The sequence below is a fragment of the Canis aureus genome, chromosome 21 (genome assembly GCF_053574225.1).
Source record: "Canis aureus isolate CA01 chromosome 21, VMU_Caureus_v.1.0, whole genome shotgun sequence".
Taxonomy (NCBI): domain Eukaryota; kingdom Metazoa; phylum Chordata; class Mammalia; order Carnivora; family Canidae; genus Canis; species Canis aureus.
Genome location: NC_135631.1, coordinates 18255329 through 18276756, shown reverse-complemented (window position 1 = coordinate 18276756; position 21428 = coordinate 18255329). Strand labels below are relative to the sequence as shown.

General features: G+C 39.3%; 2 protein-coding genes across 4 annotated transcripts in view; one reads left to right on the top strand and one right to left on the bottom strand.

Annotated features, from left to right (window-relative positions):
* ZFP91 (ZFP91 zinc finger protein, atypical E3 ubiquitin ligase) overlaps positions 1–12999 on the bottom strand; it is a 47067-nt gene extending 34068 nt beyond the window's left edge. Inside the window, exons 1-2 of one of the 2 annotated variants that reach the window (XM_077863368.1) lie at positions 12557–12999; positions 7989–8017 (exon numbers count right to left, since the gene is read on the bottom strand). In XM_077863368.1, coding sequence (XP_077719494.1) covers positions 7989–8017; positions 12557–12906 — 379 coding nt within the window. In that variant the 5' untranslated portion in view covers positions 12907–12999. The remainder of the gene's footprint in view (positions 1–7988; positions 8018–12556) is intronic. The other variant, XM_077863367.1, reaches the window with a different exon arrangement.
* A 381-nt stretch (positions 13000–13380) lies between these two features.
* LPXN (leupaxin) overlaps positions 13381–21428 on the top strand; it is a 44561-nt gene continuing 36513 nt past the window's right edge. The window contains exon 1 of one of the 2 annotated variants that reach the window (XM_077863369.1): positions 13381–13915. In XM_077863369.1, the coding sequence (XP_077719495.1) occupies positions 13900–13915 (16 nt within the window). In that variant the 5' untranslated portion in view covers positions 13381–13899. Of the gene's footprint in view, positions 13916–15664; positions 16239–21428 lie in introns of those variants that run through there. The other variant, XM_077863370.1, reaches the window with a different exon arrangement.

Genomic DNA, 21428 nt, shown 5'->3' with positions numbered 1-21428 from the left:
CTAGCTGCTTCTAAATGCACTTGACGAAGTTGAGAAACAGGGATGTGCTTAGGGATTCAATTTCCAAGCTCAAGCACCAAATAAATGACCTGAACGTTTCTATGCCTACCCTGAAAGAAATCCCTATCTCCTATAGCGCCAGAGCTGAGACTGCTGGAAACCAAACCCAGAGCCTCACCAAGGCCATTGTAGGTATAGGGATTGCTAAATGCCATCTGCTTAGCACCAGAGACCAACACTGGGTCCCTGATATGGTACCATTCCCAGGGCTATCAGCCAGCTACCTAATGCCAGGTTCATTAAAACGGATCACTTCAGGATCCCTGGATGGCGCAGCGGTTTAGCGCCTTTGGCCCAGGGCACGATCCTGGAGACCCGGGATCGAGTCCCACGTCAGGCTCCGGTGTATGGAGCCTGCTTCTCCCTCTGCCTATGTCTCTGCCTCTCTCTCTCTCTCTCTGTGTGACTATCATAAATAAATAAATTAATTAAAAAAAAAACAAAAAACAAAAAACAAAAAAACGGATCACTTCCATCATGGAAGCAGCAATGTTTTGGTCTCAGAACACTCTGGATATAGATCTGCCTTCCCTGCATACAGTGTTTCTGTAAAAAAAAAAATACAATTTATGGACTTAAAGAATGCCTTATCCCAGTCACGGTTTTCCACACAGCATTTCTTCGAACAAGGAACTCACTTCTCAGCAAATGAAATCCAGGGATGGACCCATGCTCATGGGATTCACTGGTCTTACCATGTACCCCACCAACCTAAAGCAGCTGGCTTGACAGAATAGTGGAATGACAGTAACAAATAACAGTAACAGAAGAAACAGAAATCCTCATCTATCACTAGGGAACGTAAATGTCACAGCTACTATGGAAAACTCTTTGCCAGGCTCTTAAACATACAATTACCATATACAATCTAGAAATTCCACTTATAGCTATCTACCCAAAAGAATTAAAATATTCATCCATACTATTATTCATGATAGCTAAAAAGTAGATCAACTGATAAATGGATAAATCAAATGGGAGTATTTCTGTAAGAAGAAATATCACACAAAGGAATGAAAATATTGATACATTCCACAACATGAATTAACCTCAGAATTCTGCAAAGTGAAAGAAGCCAGACACAAAACCAAAACATATATTCTATGTATAAGTCTGTTTATAAAAATGCCCAGAAAAGGAAAACCTACAGGGACAGAATTACATAACTGAAGGTACTTCATGACATGTGAATTATGTCTCAATAAAATCATACTAATTAATAATATATGCATCAACAGCACTAGTTATAAAGGCCAATAACTAAAAGCTACCCAAATACCAATCGACAGTAAAATGAATAAATACTTCCACAATGGAATACTATACAATGAAAATGAACAATCTCTCCCAAACACAACCTAAAGAAATCTCATATAATAGTGGGCAAAGAAGTCCTACCCAAGAGTATATACTGTATCATTCCATTAATATAGAATCAAACAAATAGCAAAACGGATTTGTGCTGTTCAAAGTCAGAACAGTGGCTATACTTGGGGGTAGCTGATCAGGTTCTCTATCTTGAGCTGGGTGATGATTATACGACCGGGCTTGCCTTGTGAATATTCACAAAGCTGTACATTTATGATAAAAGCACTTCTGCGTATGTATTGTATCTTAACAGACTTCCAAAAAGATCACCTGTAAACCTAGGGAAAAAACAGAATTATCAAATGTCCTTCAGTCAGGTAAGGATTAAATAAGTTATAGGACATAATTTATTTGTAGTAGCTATGGTTGGATGCCTGCCAAGTATCTATTTACCCCTTCCTCTTTCCTTAAAGAGTCAATCCCACTCCTAGAAAATGGTGGAGTTCCTGATCAGTGCAAGCTAAAGGCTTTCAAAGTATAGTTTGTGAACTCCTAGATGTTAACTAACACCTTTTGAGAAGTGTACAACGTCAAAACTCTCCAAAAAAACCCCTGTACTGAAATTTTGATTTGAATTAAATTTCATTTGTGTATTACAATGGGGAGAAATGACATCTTAACAATACTGAGCCTTCAAACCATGAACAAGGTACATCATTTGTTCCATTTATTCATCTTTAATTTTACTCAACAATGTTTCGTATGTTCATGTCTAAGAAGCCCTTAGTAGTTTATTTTTTAAAAAAAATATTTTATTTATTTAAGAGAGAGAGATAGCAAGAGAGAGCACAAATGAGAGGAAGGAGCAGGCTCTCCACTGAGTAGGGATCCCCACTCACTTGGGTCTCAATCCCAGAGGATCGTAGGATCGTGACCTGAGCCAAAGGCAGACACTTAATTAACTGAGCCACCCAGGTGCCCTAGTAGTTCCTATTTTTTGATGCTACTGTAAATGGTATAATTTTTCATTTTATAATTTCAATGTTTTTGTTCCTAACATACAAAAATACAATCCTCACATCCTGTATCATGTGAGGTGGCATCAAGATCCCTTGCAGCTTTTGCCTTTAACCTTTCTTGAAAACACTGCTTTGAGACCACCATGACATGAAAATGTCTAGACCGAAAGACCAATGAGGAGAGGGATAGCCCAACTGAGAAATAACGAATTTTTATATTTTAAACCATTGAGTTTTTGGATGGTTTGTTAGCAACAAATACCTGATAAAAGAGTTTAGGGAGTGTCACAGTAAAGAAAATAGGGTTTGAAATTATCAAAGAGGCCAAGTTACAAACAGAATCAGCCAATAAGAAGCTAAGATATAAGCTGAGAGCTTAACTAGGATCAAAGCAGCAATGAGGTAGACAGGCAGAAGACACAATCACAGTCACCTCTAAGACAATTACTTGCACTGAAGCTAACAGGGTCTTTGCCTTGATGTAGAGTTAGGTCAATCTGGCTAGTTTTAATTCAGAGGAGCTTGATCCTTCTTGGACTTCAAAGGTCAGAACATGAAATCAGAGCTAATTCCTTTATATCAGAGCTTGTCCACTCCTGCTTCATTTTGCTTCCACTAGGGCATTTTGCTGCATCTAAGTGATTCTGGAAGGAATTGGATCTCAATATAAAAGAATTACTATATATTACAAAATAAACTTATAACTGTTGTCTAAAATGGTTTATATAAAAGCTGAATCATTATAGGCAAACTGTTACAAAGTTATTTCTTTCTATGTCAGGGACAGAAAGACTCGCTTATCTGAATGATAAAACATCCCGTAACTGAAATGCGCTGATAAACCCCAGACGCTTTCTAAGCCCATGTCACAATCCACATATGTAAGGTATGTCAGTACTTCTAGAAAACTAGAACAGAGAGGAAGAACCACAGGAGGTCTAGATCATTTGAACTAGAAAACGGTTTAAAGGGTGTGGGGCATTCCCAACAAGGAAACAGATGTGAGTAGATCTTTCTCATACTGAGAGAAATAATATACCTGCTACCTTAAGATAAAGGCCTCGAAGAAAGTAGGACTAAGAAAATGCTCATATACTGTCAGTCATTTGAGACATGAACATTATTATAACAGTCAGAAACTTGAGTTTCTGAAACCTGATCAGGTGTATTTCTATAATTAGCTCTGCTTTGTTTCCCATAAATAATCAGTAAAGTCCACTTTGAAATATTCCAACATCAGCAGTATAAAGAGAAATCAAGGAAAGTGAGGCTTTCTCTTTTAAAAATTTCTACTAAAGCCAACTTTAGAAAAGTATCATTTAATATGTGAAGAATACTTCAGTTAAAAGTGATCGTATCTTGATTGTTAGGTCTTAAACTAAGTGTATGCCTTTTTTAACCTAGTGATTCTCCTTCCAGAACACTCTTCTATTCAAAACCAGTAAGATTTTAACTAGGGAAACCAGGTTACTGGCAAGAAGACTCAAAAGCTTTCAATTAAGAATTGCGAAGCTGATGCCCTGAGTAACTTCTCACATCATCCTTTTGTACAACTCAAGTGGTAAAATTTTTTTTTAAAGATTTTATTTATTTATTCATGAGAGACAGAGAGAGAGAGAGAGAGAGAGGCAGGCAGAAGGGGAGAAGCAGGCTCCATGCAAGGAGCCTAACGTGGGACTTGATCCGAGGCCTCTGGGATCAGGCCCTGGGCTGAAGGCGGCGTTAAACTGCTGAGCCACCCAGGCTGCCTTAAGTGGTAAAAATTAAAGTCGGATTTTTCTCAATGGAGTGGGAAAAACAGGTGGGAATACCTGTTTATATATTTAAGAGTAACACAAATATTGTTTAAGGGTACTGGAAATGACAGGATAAAAAATACAAGGTATTCCAACAGAGGAAAAATGAAATACTGATGAAATCAAAACTATAAAATTGTTCAAAGTAAATAAATTCTAATTTTTTACAGAGAGGCAACTGGTGGCTCAGTTGGTTGGGTGTCTGCCTTCAGCTCAGGTCATGATCTTAGGGTTCTGGGATCAAGCCCCATGGCAGGTTCCCTGCTGGGGGGGAGGGGAGGGGGGCGGCACATGTGTCTCTCCCTCTCCTGCCCCTCCCCCTGCTCGTGCTCTCTCTCAAATAAAATCTTAAAAAAAAAACCCCACAAAACTATTATCTATAAATTAGATTAAAACAAAAACTGAGGATGTGATCCAGGAAAGAAAATTAAAACAAGCTAATATTTTAGTAGTAATTTCAGGTATTATGCTGATTATAAACTAGATACGACAGTCAAAGCTCTAAACATAAGTAACTCCCCAGGTTTGTAATGAACTTATTTGATGACTATCTAGACAATCCTTTGTAAAAACATTACTGAATGTTTGAAATAATATGAGTAACTGAAACAGTTAAATGATTTTGAATAAAAGGTGAGACCCAGAGTTTAATACTTTCAAATTTTCATGCACCTAGTGCTTCAAAATATGTTTTCTACAAATTCTAACTATATAACCTATCCCTTAAAAAGGGGAGGGGGGGCTATCTTATAGTCAACTAAATTAAGTAGTTACTGCATATTTTGGTATTTATATTGTTTATTACTCACAATCAAAATCTGAGAGGTCCTGCAATAAGCTAGCACGCTGATGACTCAAGTACCTACTACATTTGACTCTAATACTCATTATTCCACGAAACCACATGAAACTCCCTTTAGTAAACATTAAGATAGTCTTTTTTTTTAAATAAGGTTTTATCTTGTACAGTTTTAGTTGGAGGTTTAAAAGAAAAAGAAAATTAGTGGCTAAAGTAACACTAGAATTACTAAATAACTACACTGAGGCAAACTATCCCTATACTTCATTATCATAAGAATAGTTATTAGTTTAAAATAGAAAACAGAAGGAAAACAAAGCCAGGTTAAAGAAAGGACCCTGCCAGGCTCCATCCCTCAAAATTTCTACTAAACCTCTTGGAAGCTCCACTGTGATGATGATAATCCTCTGGCAGTGGTAAACTAATAGCTTTCACATTTCAAGTTTTCCCCTTTTAGCTTCTTCTGTGTGGGATGCTCTTCATCTGGCTATTTGCATATTCTGGTCTCAACTCAAATGTCACCTTCTCAAAAGAGGTCTTCCCTTGAAATCTTAATTTCATCAAACACTATCACATTATTTTAATCAAGTAAGTGTTTCATTGTAATGATTTGATTACCAGCACAACCTAGTACCTAAAATGGGGCTGGGCATATGGCAGGATGCTCAATAATTACTTGTTCAATGAATAAACACTATTTTTGTAAATTTTCATTTGTTTTTATGTATATTCAATTTCCATTTGTTTTATACATACCCATCAGGATTAAATAAATGAACAGGGACCACTATTTACTTCAGTGTGAAGAATGAACATGGCACTCTGCAACTTGATATAATTTAAAAACAGCAGCCAAGTTGTTTTTTGTGTGTGAGCAATATTATTTGTTCAAACATGGCCATGGTTATTTTTGAAGGAAAGTATATAATTTCTAGTCATTTGGAGTAAATAAGAGTAAAAACAATCTTGAAAATATCTTGTCAATATTAATAAAACAGCTAGCAGTACCTCTATAAAATATCAAAACCTGTTCAAAGTTTTGAAAAAACCCTCAGTCTCTGAAATAAGTATGAGTTACTTTAGTTAAAATTCAACAGACTCAACGTGAAAACTATTCCAGAGTAACAGAACAACTTTCTGAGAAGTGACAAGAAAAAGGGAAAGAATTGAGGTAAATTCTAATACTATAAAGCAAGCGAAAAGTGACCACCACAGCCTTTATTCCCTCATCTAGTTGTTTAAATTCATGTAAGAATCGGTTATGTACCTATATACCATTCAAAGTTGAGCAGCCACCATAATAGATAAACCAAGAGATGAAGATGGGAGTTGGAGAGTATTTCTTCAAAATTTTATAAACATCTACCTTTTACTGAGCATTCATTGGATTCCAGGTATTATTTGCAATAAAAGGCAGAACTTGAATTCAAAATCTGAGCTCTAATACTAGTTCCAGGGCACTTAATAAGTGAATTAGAGAGAGATTGATTTTTAGACTGAGTTACCCAGAATGCAGTTTTATTCTAGCCACAGCTGCACAACTACGTAACAAGCCAACTCTTCTGGTTTAAGACATCTACACAAAGAGCAATTAATTTATCTCCAACAGGGATTCAAAATTTCCACCACACCCTCCAAGTTCTCAAGGCAACCCCAAATAATTTCTTTATACATACTCTTTATAGACACATGAAGTAATTTTACCTCTGATAAAGGCAGGTTGGGGTTTTATAAAATAAAAACTGCTCTGGTACTTGACTGTCACCTGTCTCTACATTTTCATCACATTATAACATTTCAAAATGACCTCTGAATAAAAAGACCTTCCATTCTTGGCAGACATACCCTATTTTTCCAGTAACAGCAGCAAAAAACCCCAAAATTTGCTAGACAAATTAGTCTGCAAAGTTTTCTACACAAAAAAAATCTGTCTAGAACAAATCCTTCTGCCCGGTAAACTATGAAATACTAGCCTCAGACTCTAAAATTCAGAGAAAAAAAGAAACCTAATCACGGATATCTAATTATTTCCAAATCAGCCACCAATTCAAGTTGCTGGTTCTTAACCATAGTATCATTCTTCTAAGCAGCATAAAATCCTGATTTTAAACTTGCCTTATACATGTTACATACGTTATACGTTCTCAAAGTATTCTTTATGAGAAGAAAAATCTTTTAACTTTTCATAAACAAACACACGTACATATACAATACATGGGCCAACCCTCAGTTATTAAGCTTTCTGACAGACATAATGAAAAATGCTTAGAAGTGTATCTGTTCCAGTTTTAAGAAGGATGCTGGATATTTGAATTTAGCATCAAGAAATGCAGCCAATAACTAGAAAAATTATAGTATTTTTTACATGAATATATTTTATATGAATAATGAAAAGCAACTGGCACAGCATGTTAGGGGCAATTTTAATAACCCAATCTGCAAAGTCAGAATGAAATCTTTTTAAAAACATGTTTAAAAAGAAAAAGGTGGACGTTAGCTTTCCTTCGTATTCCAAATAAGCAGAAGACTACATTTAATACACATATTTGGTTTGGTAAAACTCTTTAAAGGGAAACAACTTAATGATCCCATTTAATTATTCACCAGGCTGAAATCTTAGAATGCTTTTCTTTCCTCATTCTTCAAACTGCATTTATAATTTGAGTCTCTACCAGCACCAAGATTTTTGTCTATGCTTTACTCTCTATGCTGTGTACCATTCCTCTCGTTACTTTACTAAAAAGCATATAGCTTAAAACAAATTGCAATAAATTGACATTAAATAATCTGACTCCCCATCATTAGGTTTCCAAATAATGCCTAAGTGTTCCACCAGCCCAAACCTCTTAGCTGTTTAAACAAGTTCTAACTTCTCCAATTATTTTACTAAATAAAGATTACTTTTAAATGGGAACGATTTGAACTATCAGGATGAAGCTTACTCTATCAGATCAGAAAAATAATCAGCATAATATACACAACAGATTAAGAATGACCAAGTCTTACCTTTGTCAGTTGTTACTTTGTCTACACATCTGAAAGAAATGAGAACCAAATATTAAATTAACAATCTTGCATACTTTCTTAAAACACAGATATTTATCTCTTTCAGGTTCATCTCCAGAATGATACAGAAAGCATCTAGTGTGATCAATAGAACTTTCTGCAGTGTACAAGGATGAAAATGTATGAAATGTATGAAAATATTCCATATCTGCAGTGTACAAGGATAGTCACTTGTGGCTACTGAGTACTTGAAACAGCTTCTTTGTAATTGAGGAAGTGAATTTTTAATTTTAATTAATGTAAATTTAAAGAGATATGTTGCTATCATATCTGTCAGCATACAGCTAGAGTATCATTGAAAAACAGGTTTTAACTGTAAAAAAATCAATACAAAGAAAATATCTCTGATTTTGTTATATTAAGTGGTCATATAAGAAAATGTCCTTCTTTTACCAAATGCAGTACGAAGGGGTGAAATAATGGAGATTTCCTGTAAAATACTTTTGCCAAAAAAGAAAAAAAAAGAAAGAGGTAACAAGCATGGCAAAATCTTGATAACTACTAAATCTTGTGGTAAATACTGGGCATTTCATTGTACTATTTTTTTCTTTGTGTATACTGGACAATTTTCATAACAAAACGTTAATGAACCTAACAGAAAACCCCAAATTATTCATTTGTTATACCCAAGTCAAAATTTATTTCTACAAAGGAAACAGACTGGACCTCAGAAAGAAACGTAACATGTATTTTACAAATTAGCAACAGTAAAGAGTCTAAGGTGTTATAAAATGATTTAAAAAATGTTTTTGTTATGTTTTAAATCTGGTAACATTTCTATCATGCATAACTGTTAAGCACAGTATAAAGAACCTCTACCCTGGAGCCATTACCCAAATTCAAAAGTCCACAGGTCTTGGATCTTTACAATAAAGACGTCACACAGTATCTCTGAGCCAGTATAAAGGTGTTTTTTTTTGTTTTTTGAAAGCAAACCTGATTTAAATGAGGACTGTTACGTTACAAAAGAATATCCAAGCAAATAGAGAACCTACAACATAATACAAATTTTGTTCTCTTTAGAAAGAACAGCTGTTTTCTCATTCCATTTTTTTTAAAGCTTGGTATTATCATTTTAAATTATGTCACCAATGTCCCAATTAATAAGTAACACAAGATAACTGCCAATCATCCTAGCTCTAAAGAGAAGTACAGATGTAATACTAATTTTGAAACATTACACAATAAACTTTTCTCAAAAACCTTTTGGAATGAACAGATGTTTCTATTACCATATGGACTGCCCTGGGAGGAAAACTCAGAATTTTAAAGTTATACAACTGGAATTTTCTCCAAAGAGCCATAAAGGTTGTTTCAATTCAGAACATTACTGCCTTTTCATTCTCACTATCCATGACACTCACCTTTTCCTTATAAAAGGATATAGGAAGTGTTACCCAAAGGTTTACTATCATTTTATCTTAAACAAGAAAATAAAGCAAAAAACGGAATTTCACATCCCAGGAAATAGAGCACTATTTGTTTCATTTGTAACCCACTTGAACCTGTAGGAGTACCTCTAAGAATATTCAGTTTTAGCCAATAAGGGGTTACTCAATAGATAAATTGGAAGTTTAAACGTGTATTTATAAGGTTTTATAAGAAATTCATTGGATATGAAATGCAAAGGACTTATTATCATGGTAGAATGAAAAAAGAAGCCTTTTTGCAATTTAACTTAGTCTTAGTTTACCATGTAGTTCCCATATTAAATGTTTTAACTTTATGAATCAGAAAAAATTGGTACAATATGTATTTAAAATTAAATATGTATATAAACATCTGCATTTAAAATTTAAGAATCAGAACTCTAGAATTTATTGGCCAAAATACAGGAAATGATGAGCCCAATTCTTAAGTAATACTGATATATAACCTTTCTTCAAATTTGGTCTATCTTTCCTTACTATGAGCCTGGTAAGTTTTACTTTAAAATGATCTTAGCATTAACTTTATGCCTTTCTCTGGAGCAAATTCACTAAAAAATTATTTCACAAAGATTTCCTGTTCTTTTCATTAACTTTTCAAAGTTTCAATGCAAATGAAAACGCTATTAACAGGCATAGATGTATACAAAAACTGTAACCTAATTATCATACACATCTATGCTTGCAACCAATTATAAATTACCAGTTACAGATGAAGACACAGATTTAAAGAGCTTAAGTGACTTGCCCGATGGTCACTTAGTGAAAGCTGGGACCACAAACTTTCTGACTATATAGTCCAATGCTTTTTCCACTGCACTATTTTGCCTTCTAGTAGAAAAAGAGGTTTCAATCAATCCAAATCTCTGTACTCATTGAACTTTCTACTGTAAATTTTGCTGTCACTCAAATCAAGAGAAACAAATGTAGGTGAAACAGTTATTACTGAGAATCTATAGAAGAAATGGGATATGGTAGAACTTGATAGAACAAGTAATTAGAGATAAATCATCTACTTCCTTTTTAAAAACTGCCTCATGTTATTATGAAAATGAAGGATGTCAGAAGGTAGTTGACCAGGATTCAGTAAACTGATACTCAAAATCTGATGAAATGTCATAAAGGATTAAATTTCGTAATTAAAGCTTATCGCTCTGAAAACCTGTAAATCATGCATACATGTTTGACAAACCTCCACTATAATCAATTCCTCTTCCCCTCATACTGCAAGGTCCTTGAAGACAAGGACCACGTCTCATTTACCTTTATAAAGCCTAGCCTAGCACAGTACCAGGCCCAGTTACTGCTCAATCATAATTTACCCAGCTGAAAAGCTTTAGAACTCCTTTTATTTCCAGGGCATGGAGTAAATCGAAAACACGTAACAAATAAATTATCACTATGAAAATTTTAACAATCCGATCAAAACTACGGAACTTAAAATACGCATCAATAATAGATAGCTCTGAGGCTAAGAAGAAGGTAAAAAAACACTACTATCTTTTATGATACTGGATGCAAAAGGGAGGGACATTAAGAATTAAGACTGTATCCCTCTCCCCACAGGGAATAATATGGAGAAAAAAACGGAAGGAATTTCATTAAGTCATCTTCATCCAAGTCCAACGGTTTTAATATTGTGGATGTAAAAAGGCTCATAAGTACTTTTTTTGTCAAGAGTTAGTGGGAAAAAAAACTACAAGGTGAAAAAACTACTGCACTAGGTATCATTATCTTAAGATATCATTTCTGAAAGTAAAAAACTGGTAGAATGAGCAGGTAAGGATGGAAGGGGATTTAAAAATATATTAAGTTACTAACCTTCCCAGGTTTAGCAACAGAAATGAAAAAAATCGTTTAGGAATGTTATTTAAGTTAACATAATTTAGAGAATTTATTGTGTAAACTACAGTTCTATGGACAACAAAAACCTGTACTTATAAGTCATTTGAATAACATTCCAAAATTTGAAGCACACGTAATACTGCAATATACCTTTGAATTTTCACTCTCTGAGAAGCTTCTAAGGCAAGCATGCGAGTCACAGACTTAATTCTTAATTTTGGAACAGGTGTGTTTCAAGTCCTAAATGTGATTTAAGTCAAATCTTGGCATAATCTCTACGGGAGGGGGCACTTAAAGTTAGGATTCCCTCCGCTCCAATTTCCCCCTTCACCAATATTTTTTCACTTCAAAGTAAGCCCAAAGACACAAATGACGTTTTCAGTGACGAGCTCAATGGCTAATATGATTAATTTCTACAATTTACAAACGCACACACTGCGGGATCTTCAACACAGGGACATTTTAATACTAACGATTTAAAATATATATGTTCCTGGTCCCTCCATGGTCTCTAGAGAATAAAACAATTCCTTTGAGAGCTTTCGCAGCCTCATTTTTAAGGATGAAGTTCCAACATTTAAACATAAGCACAAGAAAAACCTACAAAGACAAAACCACTAAAACTCACCTAGCTAATTTTGTATGAAAGACTGCACTTAAAATCGGCAGAGCCCCGTTTTTACCCTAAGTACCAGATTTCTAAAACAAGTGAACGTGAGGTGCAGATTCAGGAGAGCGGTAAAAGCTCGGTGAAGCTACTAGTACCACCGGGTTCTGGAGCTAATTAGTGTGTGTTTGGGGGGGGGGCGGGGGCGGGGGGGCGCACACACTTTCCAAGGCTAAGATCGCGCTGCTGATTTCCTAATGGGGATGTGATGTAATAGTGGAGAGCCGCCGTCCGAGGGGCAGGGGCAGGCTGACAAAGGGAGCGCAGATGCCAGAGTGCGGGCGAAGCCGGCGGCGGCAGGGAAGGGGAGGGTCACCGCGGGGCAGGAGAGGTGCCCGCAGCAAGGGCGACCTCGGGGAGGGGGGCAGCGGCCCCACAGGCGGGGGCCCGGGGAGGGCCCCAGAGGAGCCGTCGGACCGCGAGCGGGGAGCGGCGTGACATCTGGCGTGCGAGCCGGCAGGGGGCAGAGCAGGCAGGATGTCACGTGGAGCGGGCGCTACGGGAGCCGGGAGGGCTGCGTGCGGACACAGGGGGGTCTTTCCCACCGCCTGAAACACTGCGTTACTCACAGGAGTCGCGGACTCTTCTTGCCCTGAGCTGGAGACGGGGGCTTCGCGGCCTGGGACTGCTGCCCTGGGGCGTCGGGAGGCCTGGCGCTGGGGCTGCTCCTCCGCCGGCGGGGATACTCGGCCTTCCTCCGGCGAGACACAGCGGCGGCGGCGGCGGCCGCAGCGGCCCGGCCCCGGTCCCGACCTCCCCTCAGCACGCGGCTGCTCGTGGTCCCCGCAGGCGCCGCGGCCGCCGCCGCCTCAGGGGGCTGCTGTTGGGGCTCCTCGGGAGCCGCCTTGGCCGCCGCCGCCTCTCCCCCTTCCTGGTCCTGCTGCTCCGGGGGTCTCGGCTCTTCCGTCTCCCCCGGCATCGGGGCTCGTCCGTCCCCCACCCCCTCGTCCCAGGCGGCGGAGGCGGAGGCGGCGGCGGCCGCGGCGCTGCTCCCCCCGCCCCCTTCGCCTCCCGGAGCGTCCGGCTCAATCTCACTCTGCGCTCCTCTTCCCCCCCCTCCCCTCCGCCCGGCTCCGAGGGCGCCCCCCCCGCCCCCTGCCACTCAAGGCCCGCTACCGCCGGCGGCGCGCGCGCGCCCGCCACAGACGTTCAGCGGACCAATGGGAGAGGAGGGACGGCTTCCTCGCCCCGCCCCTCGTCGTCTCTCACGTAGCGACGTCCCGCGTTCCCTCCCCCACCCCTTCCTTAGCCAATCAGGAAACGGCTCTAAGGGAGCGCGCGAGGTTTCCTTCCCCGCGCACCCGTTCTCACCGTTAAACGGCTGCGTCTCGCGACAATCCTAAAGTGACCTTCCTCCTCCTCCACCCCCCCCCACGCGCCACGAGCTCAGCGCGCGCTAGGGGCAGTGGGAGGAGCAGGTCCCGCGAGGAGATTGGTGGGAGGAAAACGCACCTTTTTCCCCGCCTCGCGCGCACCCCGGACTGGCTGCGCGCGCACCTGCCTCCCTAAGGAGCCGCTAATGCCACAAGGCTCTTTCTATCCTTCTTCCTTAAGCCGCGGAAGTAGCCTCGGCGTTCTTCTGCCTCCACCCCGATCCCACTTTCCTGTCTGTGGCCTTTCTGTCCCCAGCGCCGCCAGGTCTTGCGGGAACGAAGGGGGAAATTTTTTGAGTTGTCGCTTCTCCTTTAAGAAAAAAAACCCCGTCGGCAGCCGGATGAAAGTCTCTGAAAAAATGGCGGCGGTAGAACAGAGGCGGGGTCGTGAGGGCAAGGAGGGTCCGCCTCTTGGCGCATGCGCTCGGTTAACTTGTTAAAAGGCATCCTGGGAGATGGAGTCTTAAAGAGCCTAAGCTTGGGCGGGGGGGAAAGATTAGAAACCGGAGGCGGAGAGGATGCCGGGAAGGTTTTGACTGATGCACGCTGGGAAAGGTAGTTCGCTCTTTCTGCAGTGGCTGTGTGCTCTTTCAGGGAGGTAGTGTTTCCGGGTTAGGCCGCGACGACCGCACAGATCCTGGCAGAAGTGGCGAGTGGATTGCTGGTCGGGATAGCTTGGGACGGTTTATGTCGACTTTCTAAGTTGGCGTTGACGGGACATTTCTTGGGTGGCCGCGTTAGTAGCGCTTTGTCTGGATTGGTTACTTCGCACCTCCTAGGGTTCACGCCTGCAGTGTTCGCCTCGTCATCCTGTAACTCACTACCCTGTGAGCTCCTGGAGGTCAGGGACCGAATCTGGATACGTCGGGTGCTCGGGGCGTAGCGCAGTTCCCACCAATCAATCACTGGGTTCTTAATAAAAGCCTGGAAAGAATTGTAGAGCTACTGTTCTACTAGATGTCGGTGCCCAGTAGCTGGCGTAGGGTGCTTTGACCTGGCTGCGGTCCCAGGGCTGCAGCGGGGGGGGGGGTCCTGTTAGCGTGATTCTGCGACCTACTCAGAAACCAAAGGCCTCCTTCGTGCCTCTTGCCTCGAAACCACTCGGCTTCTGTGGTTTTAAATGTTTCTGCTGCACAGGAAGCACAGTCAGAACAGCAGCTTTGTCAGAAATTACTTTTATGTCCACCAGCGCGTGCAGCTAAATTATCCTAATGCGTCAAATGGGAGTTTTCCATTTGTTTTCCAGGTTGCATTCCACGACAGCAGTGGGCCTCCAGCATGCCTTCATTTCTTCCTTTCATGCACTAAAATCAAAGAGTGGTTCTTACCCCTGGAAAAATGAAGCATCTGGGGCTTACACACACACACAGCCCTCGCCCCCCAAGCGGATGAAAACAAGACCTGGGGATCCAATTCTAAATTTCACATTAATCATTCATTTTAAGCTGCAGATGGAGTCTAATATTTGCAAGCCAAGTGCTGAAGTGCATTTTTCCTTTCAGTGTTTTGGCTCAGTTACCACTTAAGATTCGGCAAATGTCTTATATTCGCCATCGAGCATTTTGCACTTTCAACGGGACTAGTGGCATTTCAGTTGTAAAAGCTGTATGGATTGGTGTGGATGGGAATTTGTTTCAAATCCATTTGGACTTTTGGAACAGCACTGACATCCAATGGCTGCTCAAAGTAATGCAGAGTGGGAATCTCCTTTTGATTAAAAAAAAAAAAAACTTAACATCACAGGGGAATGGGAGAATGAATGATTCCTTTACATCAACGTAAAAAAAGACCTCGGTGTTGGAGAGGAAAGATCACAGGCACTGAAACTAAATCTGGATTATAATAAATAGCAAAGCTATCTGTAATTCTGTTATCTTTAGCAACTTACTATCCCTTGAATATATTTCACCACTGGTAAAAATGGAAGTAATATTATGTTTCAGAGGGCCATAATTATAGTTCTTTACATACTGCTTTCTCATAATAAGCCTATTGTAAATGCTTTATTTCATTTGACGTGGATAAAAAATCACAGCGATAAAAAAGGTGAAAGTCAATCTCAGGATCCCTTTTCAGAGAAACTGCTATTAGGCAACATTACTAGGCAGAAATTGTGCTTCCTGAGACATCTGCAGCTTGACACCTTGTGTCTGGTCTTCCAGTTTTATTCTTCATGATCACTATAGTTGTGTTTTAGACCCCAGAAATAACCAAGTCCTGAAAAAATCCCAATGTGACTGCTACTCTGCCCTACTTTTAATGGATTTGCACTCTATTCAAGGAAGCTGGTAAGCATAATTTCTGAATCAGTAAATAAAGATAGCAAAATGAATTGGGTGCTGGTTAACTCTGATAGAAATTTTATGAAGGAAACTTGCTTCCACAGTCATGGCTTCACACACACATTCACACCCAGATAGCAGGTTTTCTGATGCACAGTCACAGTGCCATAGACCCACATTGGGGAACAACGCAAGTGCAAATCTGTGGTCCCATGAATTCAAGATGAATCCTGACGCATAGTAGGTGCTCAATTTTTTTCGAAGTTAATTTCGAATCTTTATCACCCTGGCCAATGCACTAACAGAACTCAAATCCTTCTATGCACTTTATATGTCCCATTTTCAAAACCCTAACTTACCAAAAAAAAAAAAAAAAAAAAAAAAAAAGCAAGAAAGAAAAAAAAAAGGAAAAGAAACTCACCGAATCAAAAGAGAGGAAGTGCTAGGCAAATACAGGAACCAAAAAGGGTTATAGAGGCAGCTTCACGCTGTCTCATTCAGTTCCTTTGTGGTCCTCTTGTTCAGCACATGCCAAAGCAGTTCCTCACAACCTGTGGGACCAGAGCATCTTGGGTGTGTGACGATGGAAGAGTTGGGTGAGTGAGGGCCATCTTGGAGGAGAAACTCCGAGGGAATGAAGACTTGGCTGCCATCTCTGTGTGGTGGGGTGTACTTCAAGCCAGAGGGAGGGTGGTGCTGGAAGATTTTGTTTCCACTTCTCTCCTGACCTCAGCCCAACCAAGAGTGAAGCAGGAGGAACTATGATTGTTTTGGGGAACTCTGGGTTCACTCTGCAGCGGCACAAATAGGCGGAGAGATTGGTGCTCACCAGGGGAAACTTTGCACACATATTTTTGGATTGACTTATGATTGAGATCGTCATTTTATTATGAGTATTTGCCCCTCGGGGGCTGTTGCTGGTCATAGGGTGGTCGCATAGTTGGCACCTGCAGATTTGTGATTTAGGAAGAAAAAAAGAAAAAAAGGAGAGGGATAAAGGGGGTATTACGAGGAGAAGAAATGGACCAGAAGAACGAGAATGAGGCATCTGTAAATGTTGGAGAAAGGCCAGGGTGGTTTCATTTGTTCCATGGTTTAGTGTTAAATCAAGGAGAATTAGTGCTTAAAACTCCAGTGATTCTGTTGCTAAGCTTTTTAGTCAGAGGAATTCTGAAGGAACAGATTACTATGGCCTACAAATATGATACTCTTTCCATTTCAAACAATTAAAACCAGCAGTGAAACAATTGGCCACATTGCTCGGAGAGATCTCTGATTCCCAGTCTTTGGAGTAATGGAAGGTTTGTCATTCTTGGGATTCATTCCTTTTCCTTTGCTGACGTTTGTTGCTGGCATCCTTACTAATACTGAGTCACTAACATTTTACTCAATTTCCAAGCTGTATTAATTCCAGAGTGTCCTGGGTTTTTGTATGTTTGGGGTATGTCGAAAGTGGGAACAACTATAAGCACGTCTTGCGTATTGTCTTTTTTTGTTGTTAGTTGTTTAGAGGGTAATTTGAGAGCTAGAGGAGCAGAGAAAGGAAGATAGGCAAATTACAGGAGGGAAGAGATGTTAATGAAGATTTATTAAATATAAATAAATAAATACTGAATTGTTTTGAAGGTAAAGTCTATTTTGATGCATGGGGTAGAACATGTTTTGGATTTGGAGTAGAATCCAGATTCTTAGTCTGCGTGAGAGTCGAGGATGTTCACCTTTCTGCCTGAGTTCTAATCCAGCTCACTAGAATCTAGCCCTTCTTTCTTATTTTAGCGATACCTAATGGTTTTCATGCAGCTAATTCAGAAGGAAAGTAATACTTATTTAGTGACTTAAACTAAAACTTGACATTTTTACATATATTAATCATGTTAGTGTCTGAAACAACTCTTTGAAATGGGTATTATCCATTTTTTTTTCAATGAAAAAACTGAGAAAAACAATAACTGTGTTCAGTATCACTCGCAGGAGCCCCTGACACCAGAACTGATTAAGCTACAAGGCATTCTCCCATTTTAGTGCGTTGGCTCAGGTGTTCCAACCCATAGAACAACCCAGATAATTAGAAAATTAAAAATTAGATTTGCAGAGTTTTGCACTGCTTGCATAGGATGAACAGTAGATAAATCTGGTCCAGAGATGTGGAAAGTACCAAGTTGCCTGGAAGGTAACATTCATATAATATATCTGGGCAGCTGAACCTCAACTGTTTATTTAGATTGTCAACAGCTCAGTAATTACCCAAAAGACTTAGAGTGGGTCTTTCTTCTCTGCTGCAGAGGAATATGGTGGAAGACAGGTCAGCAAAGGCAAGCGGATATTTCCTTTTTGCAGTACTTCCTCTAACATTGGTGGTTTGTTTCTACCCAGAAGTTTTACCTAAACCTTCATTACTCGGAGATGCTAGATAAAGGGGAACCTGAGGCAGACTCTGGCTCTGATTGAAATCACCCCAATCCTTTGAGCTATCCCAAGGCCACACTTTCTTCCTTTCGTGTCGACGTGATTTGATTTCTGCAGATGAAGGGCTATAGGGAAGGACTACAGAGTTTTCCATCTAATATTGCCCCCGCCCCCACCCCTCATAATCCCACATTTGTCATACTGAAATTAGTCATCTGCAAATTACGGAATCTGGCAGAAAGCAAGATAATCTGGGGTGTTGGTGTTATGTGCGCCTCTAGGAAACAGGAAGAGAAAGGCCTGTTAACTCATGACCCAGGGGGGAGAGTTTCACTAAATTTGGTTCACTGATTAGTAACCTTCTACTCTTAGAGATATGGTCTGCTTCTCTTAGAGAGGGTCTCCCCTCTCCCCTAATCTTTACTGTCAGTGTCTTTTTATTTTGAGTCCAAGAAGATCCATGACTTCTTGTTAGAGCAAAGCTTAGACAACTGAAAAGGGCTGTATCTTAATAGAGGGATACAGAATAAAAATTTGGAACCCAGAAATTGGCATTCAATCTGGCTAGTAACGCTAAGGGAAAACAAGTTTTTCTTTCTCTTTCTACATTAGTTTCCTCTTTTTTTTCTTCTTTTTAAGGACCTTTAATTATGAGGAATTTTAAAATATGTAAAAGTAAATAGTTTAATGAAATCTATAGTCATCAATCAGCTTCAGCAGTCATCAACTCTTTTTTTTTTTTTTTTTTTTTTTGGTGGCAAAACCGGTATTTTCATTCTATGTGGAAGGCATGTAAATTGCTGGATTTTTGAGAAGATCATGTGGCATTTTCTGCTACAATAAAATGTATTCATATCATTTGGTTCAGAAAATACACTTTTAAAAAAATAAATAAATAAATAAAAGAAAAAAAAGAAAATCCACTTTTAGGAATTTATCCTACAAAAATCCTCTTCTAAATATATAAACATGTATGCTTAAAAATTAATTGTGGCAATACTTGTAACACTGAAAAATTACAAAAGTGAAACACCAAAAATATTGGAAACCTGAAAATGACCACATCTCTACCAACGGAAGAAAAGATAGCTATATATAAAAATATATATATTTTTTAAAGATTTTATTTATTCATGAGAGACACACAGAGAGACTGAGAAGCAGAGACATAGGCAGAGGGAGAAATAGGCCCCATGCAGGGAGCCCGATGCGGGACTCTATCCCGGGGCTCCGGGATCACACCCTGAGCTGAAGGCAGACTCAACCACTGAGCCACCCAGGCATCCTCAAGGTATCTATATTTGAGTAGAGGGTACTTTGAAACAATGAAATATCTCACAGATCTAAAGAGAAGTAAAGAAGCTTTCTTTGTAGTGATAATAATATGTCCAAGATACATGAAGTGAGAAAATATCTTGCAACAAAGTTGTAATTGTTTTGTGAAAAAATATGTAAGTATATATATGCACCCTCAAATCAATGAAAATATAAATATAAAATATTCATAATATTTTTTGTATATTTTTAATGGAGTTCAATTTGCCAACATGTAACACCCAGTGCTCATTACCCAGTCACCCCATCCCCCTGCCCACCTCCCCTTGTTCATTTCCCAGAGTTTCCAGAGTCTCTCACATTTTGTCACCGTCTCTGATTTTTCCCACTCATTTTCTCTCCTTTCCCCTATGATCCCTTTCACTACAGGTCTAGATATATTTTCCACTTCTAGATTCCCTTCAACATACTCAATTTAATTTTGGAGATATACAAGATATGTTTTTTTGTTTTGTGTTTTTTGTTTTCTCTGCCTCATTTTGTTTTACAAGGGCGGAAGTTAATACCTTCTAAAACATGACCAGCATGCGCCTAGAACCAAGTGGTATACCGTGCTGGTTCATTCTGTGAGATTATATTCTCTCTTCATTCCCACATTCCTTCATGCCCCCCTCTTTTATCTCATTTATGTTTTTGTGGTCATTTATGTTTTTGTGGCCCTCTACAAGTATTTTTGTTTTATATAAATTTGGGACTGAGCATCTTCTAACATACAGAACAATACACTCAGAACCAAGAGGATCACCCTCTAAGACCCCTCAGGTAGACTACATTCTCCCTCCACTATAACTTCATCACCACCACCATCTCCCAATCCCGCCCTTTTTTTTCTTCTCTTTTCTTTTTCTTTTTTCTTTCTTTTCCTCTTTATTTTTGCTTTTTTCTCTTTTTTCCTTTTTCTTCTTCTTCTTTGGGATTCTTGGCCTTTTATTTTTTTATTACTTTGTTTTAAAATTTGTTTTTCACTTTAGTGGTCCTTTTGTTTTATTTTGTTCTGATCTTTGTTTTCATTTTTTGGTCTCTGACCTTATTGGAATCATCTAGGGTGAAATTTACTTAGGTTGTCATTGATATTCTCGACTGATCCCGCTCATACAGCCACTCTCTTGACCAATCTTACCTCATTATACACCCACTTATATCTTTCACTCCTGTATTATCTTAATGCAGTATCAGATATTATATCATGTTCATTGGTAAGCATTTCCCCATAGCCCTTCATCTGCAGAAATCAAATAATGTCAAATAATATAATCCACTGTTTTGCAAACTCTTAAAAACCATCACCTGTGGCAAAAATTCCAGTAGAGATCCACTAGTGGGCATCAACCCACAATTAGAAAAAAAATGTAATAGAATCTCCTCATTATGTAGATGAAAAAACAACTTCAGAGAAGAGCAGATCGTGCCAAGATGGTCCTGAAAATCCACATGAAGATGGAGACTGGCATTTTTGACGTGAAGCTAGTGTAGGGGCTGGGATCAGATAGCCGAGGGTCAGACAAAGTCTGCATCAGTAGCAGTGTGCCTTAAACTATGTATTTGTCTTTTCTTTTCTTTTCTTTTCTTTTCTTTTCTTTTCTTTTCTTTTCTTTTCTTTTCTTCCTTTTTCTTTTCTTTCAGAGAGAGAGGGTAGGTAGAGGGAGAAAGAGACTCTTAGGCAGGCTTCACAGGGCTCAGTCTCACAACCCTGAAATCATGACCTGAGCTAAAATCAAGAATGAGATGCTTAACTGACTGGGCCACCCAAGAACCCCTGTCTCTTTCTTGATCTACAAAATAAGGATAATAATATCACCTGCCTTAAAGTATTAGGATGACTAAATGAAATATATAACCTCCTGAGCATAGTGCCTGTAATGTGTACATTTTTATTATTAATTTCATCACAACAGAAGAGTGATAGTGTGATACTTGTCGAGTGCATAGGTTTTTCCTAAGAAAACCACAGGAGAAACAAGTCTCAAGTATTTGGATTGCAACATCCTCTTGTTTGATTTTGCAATATCTGTTTTTTCCCTGATCCCTTTTTCTCCCCTATATAT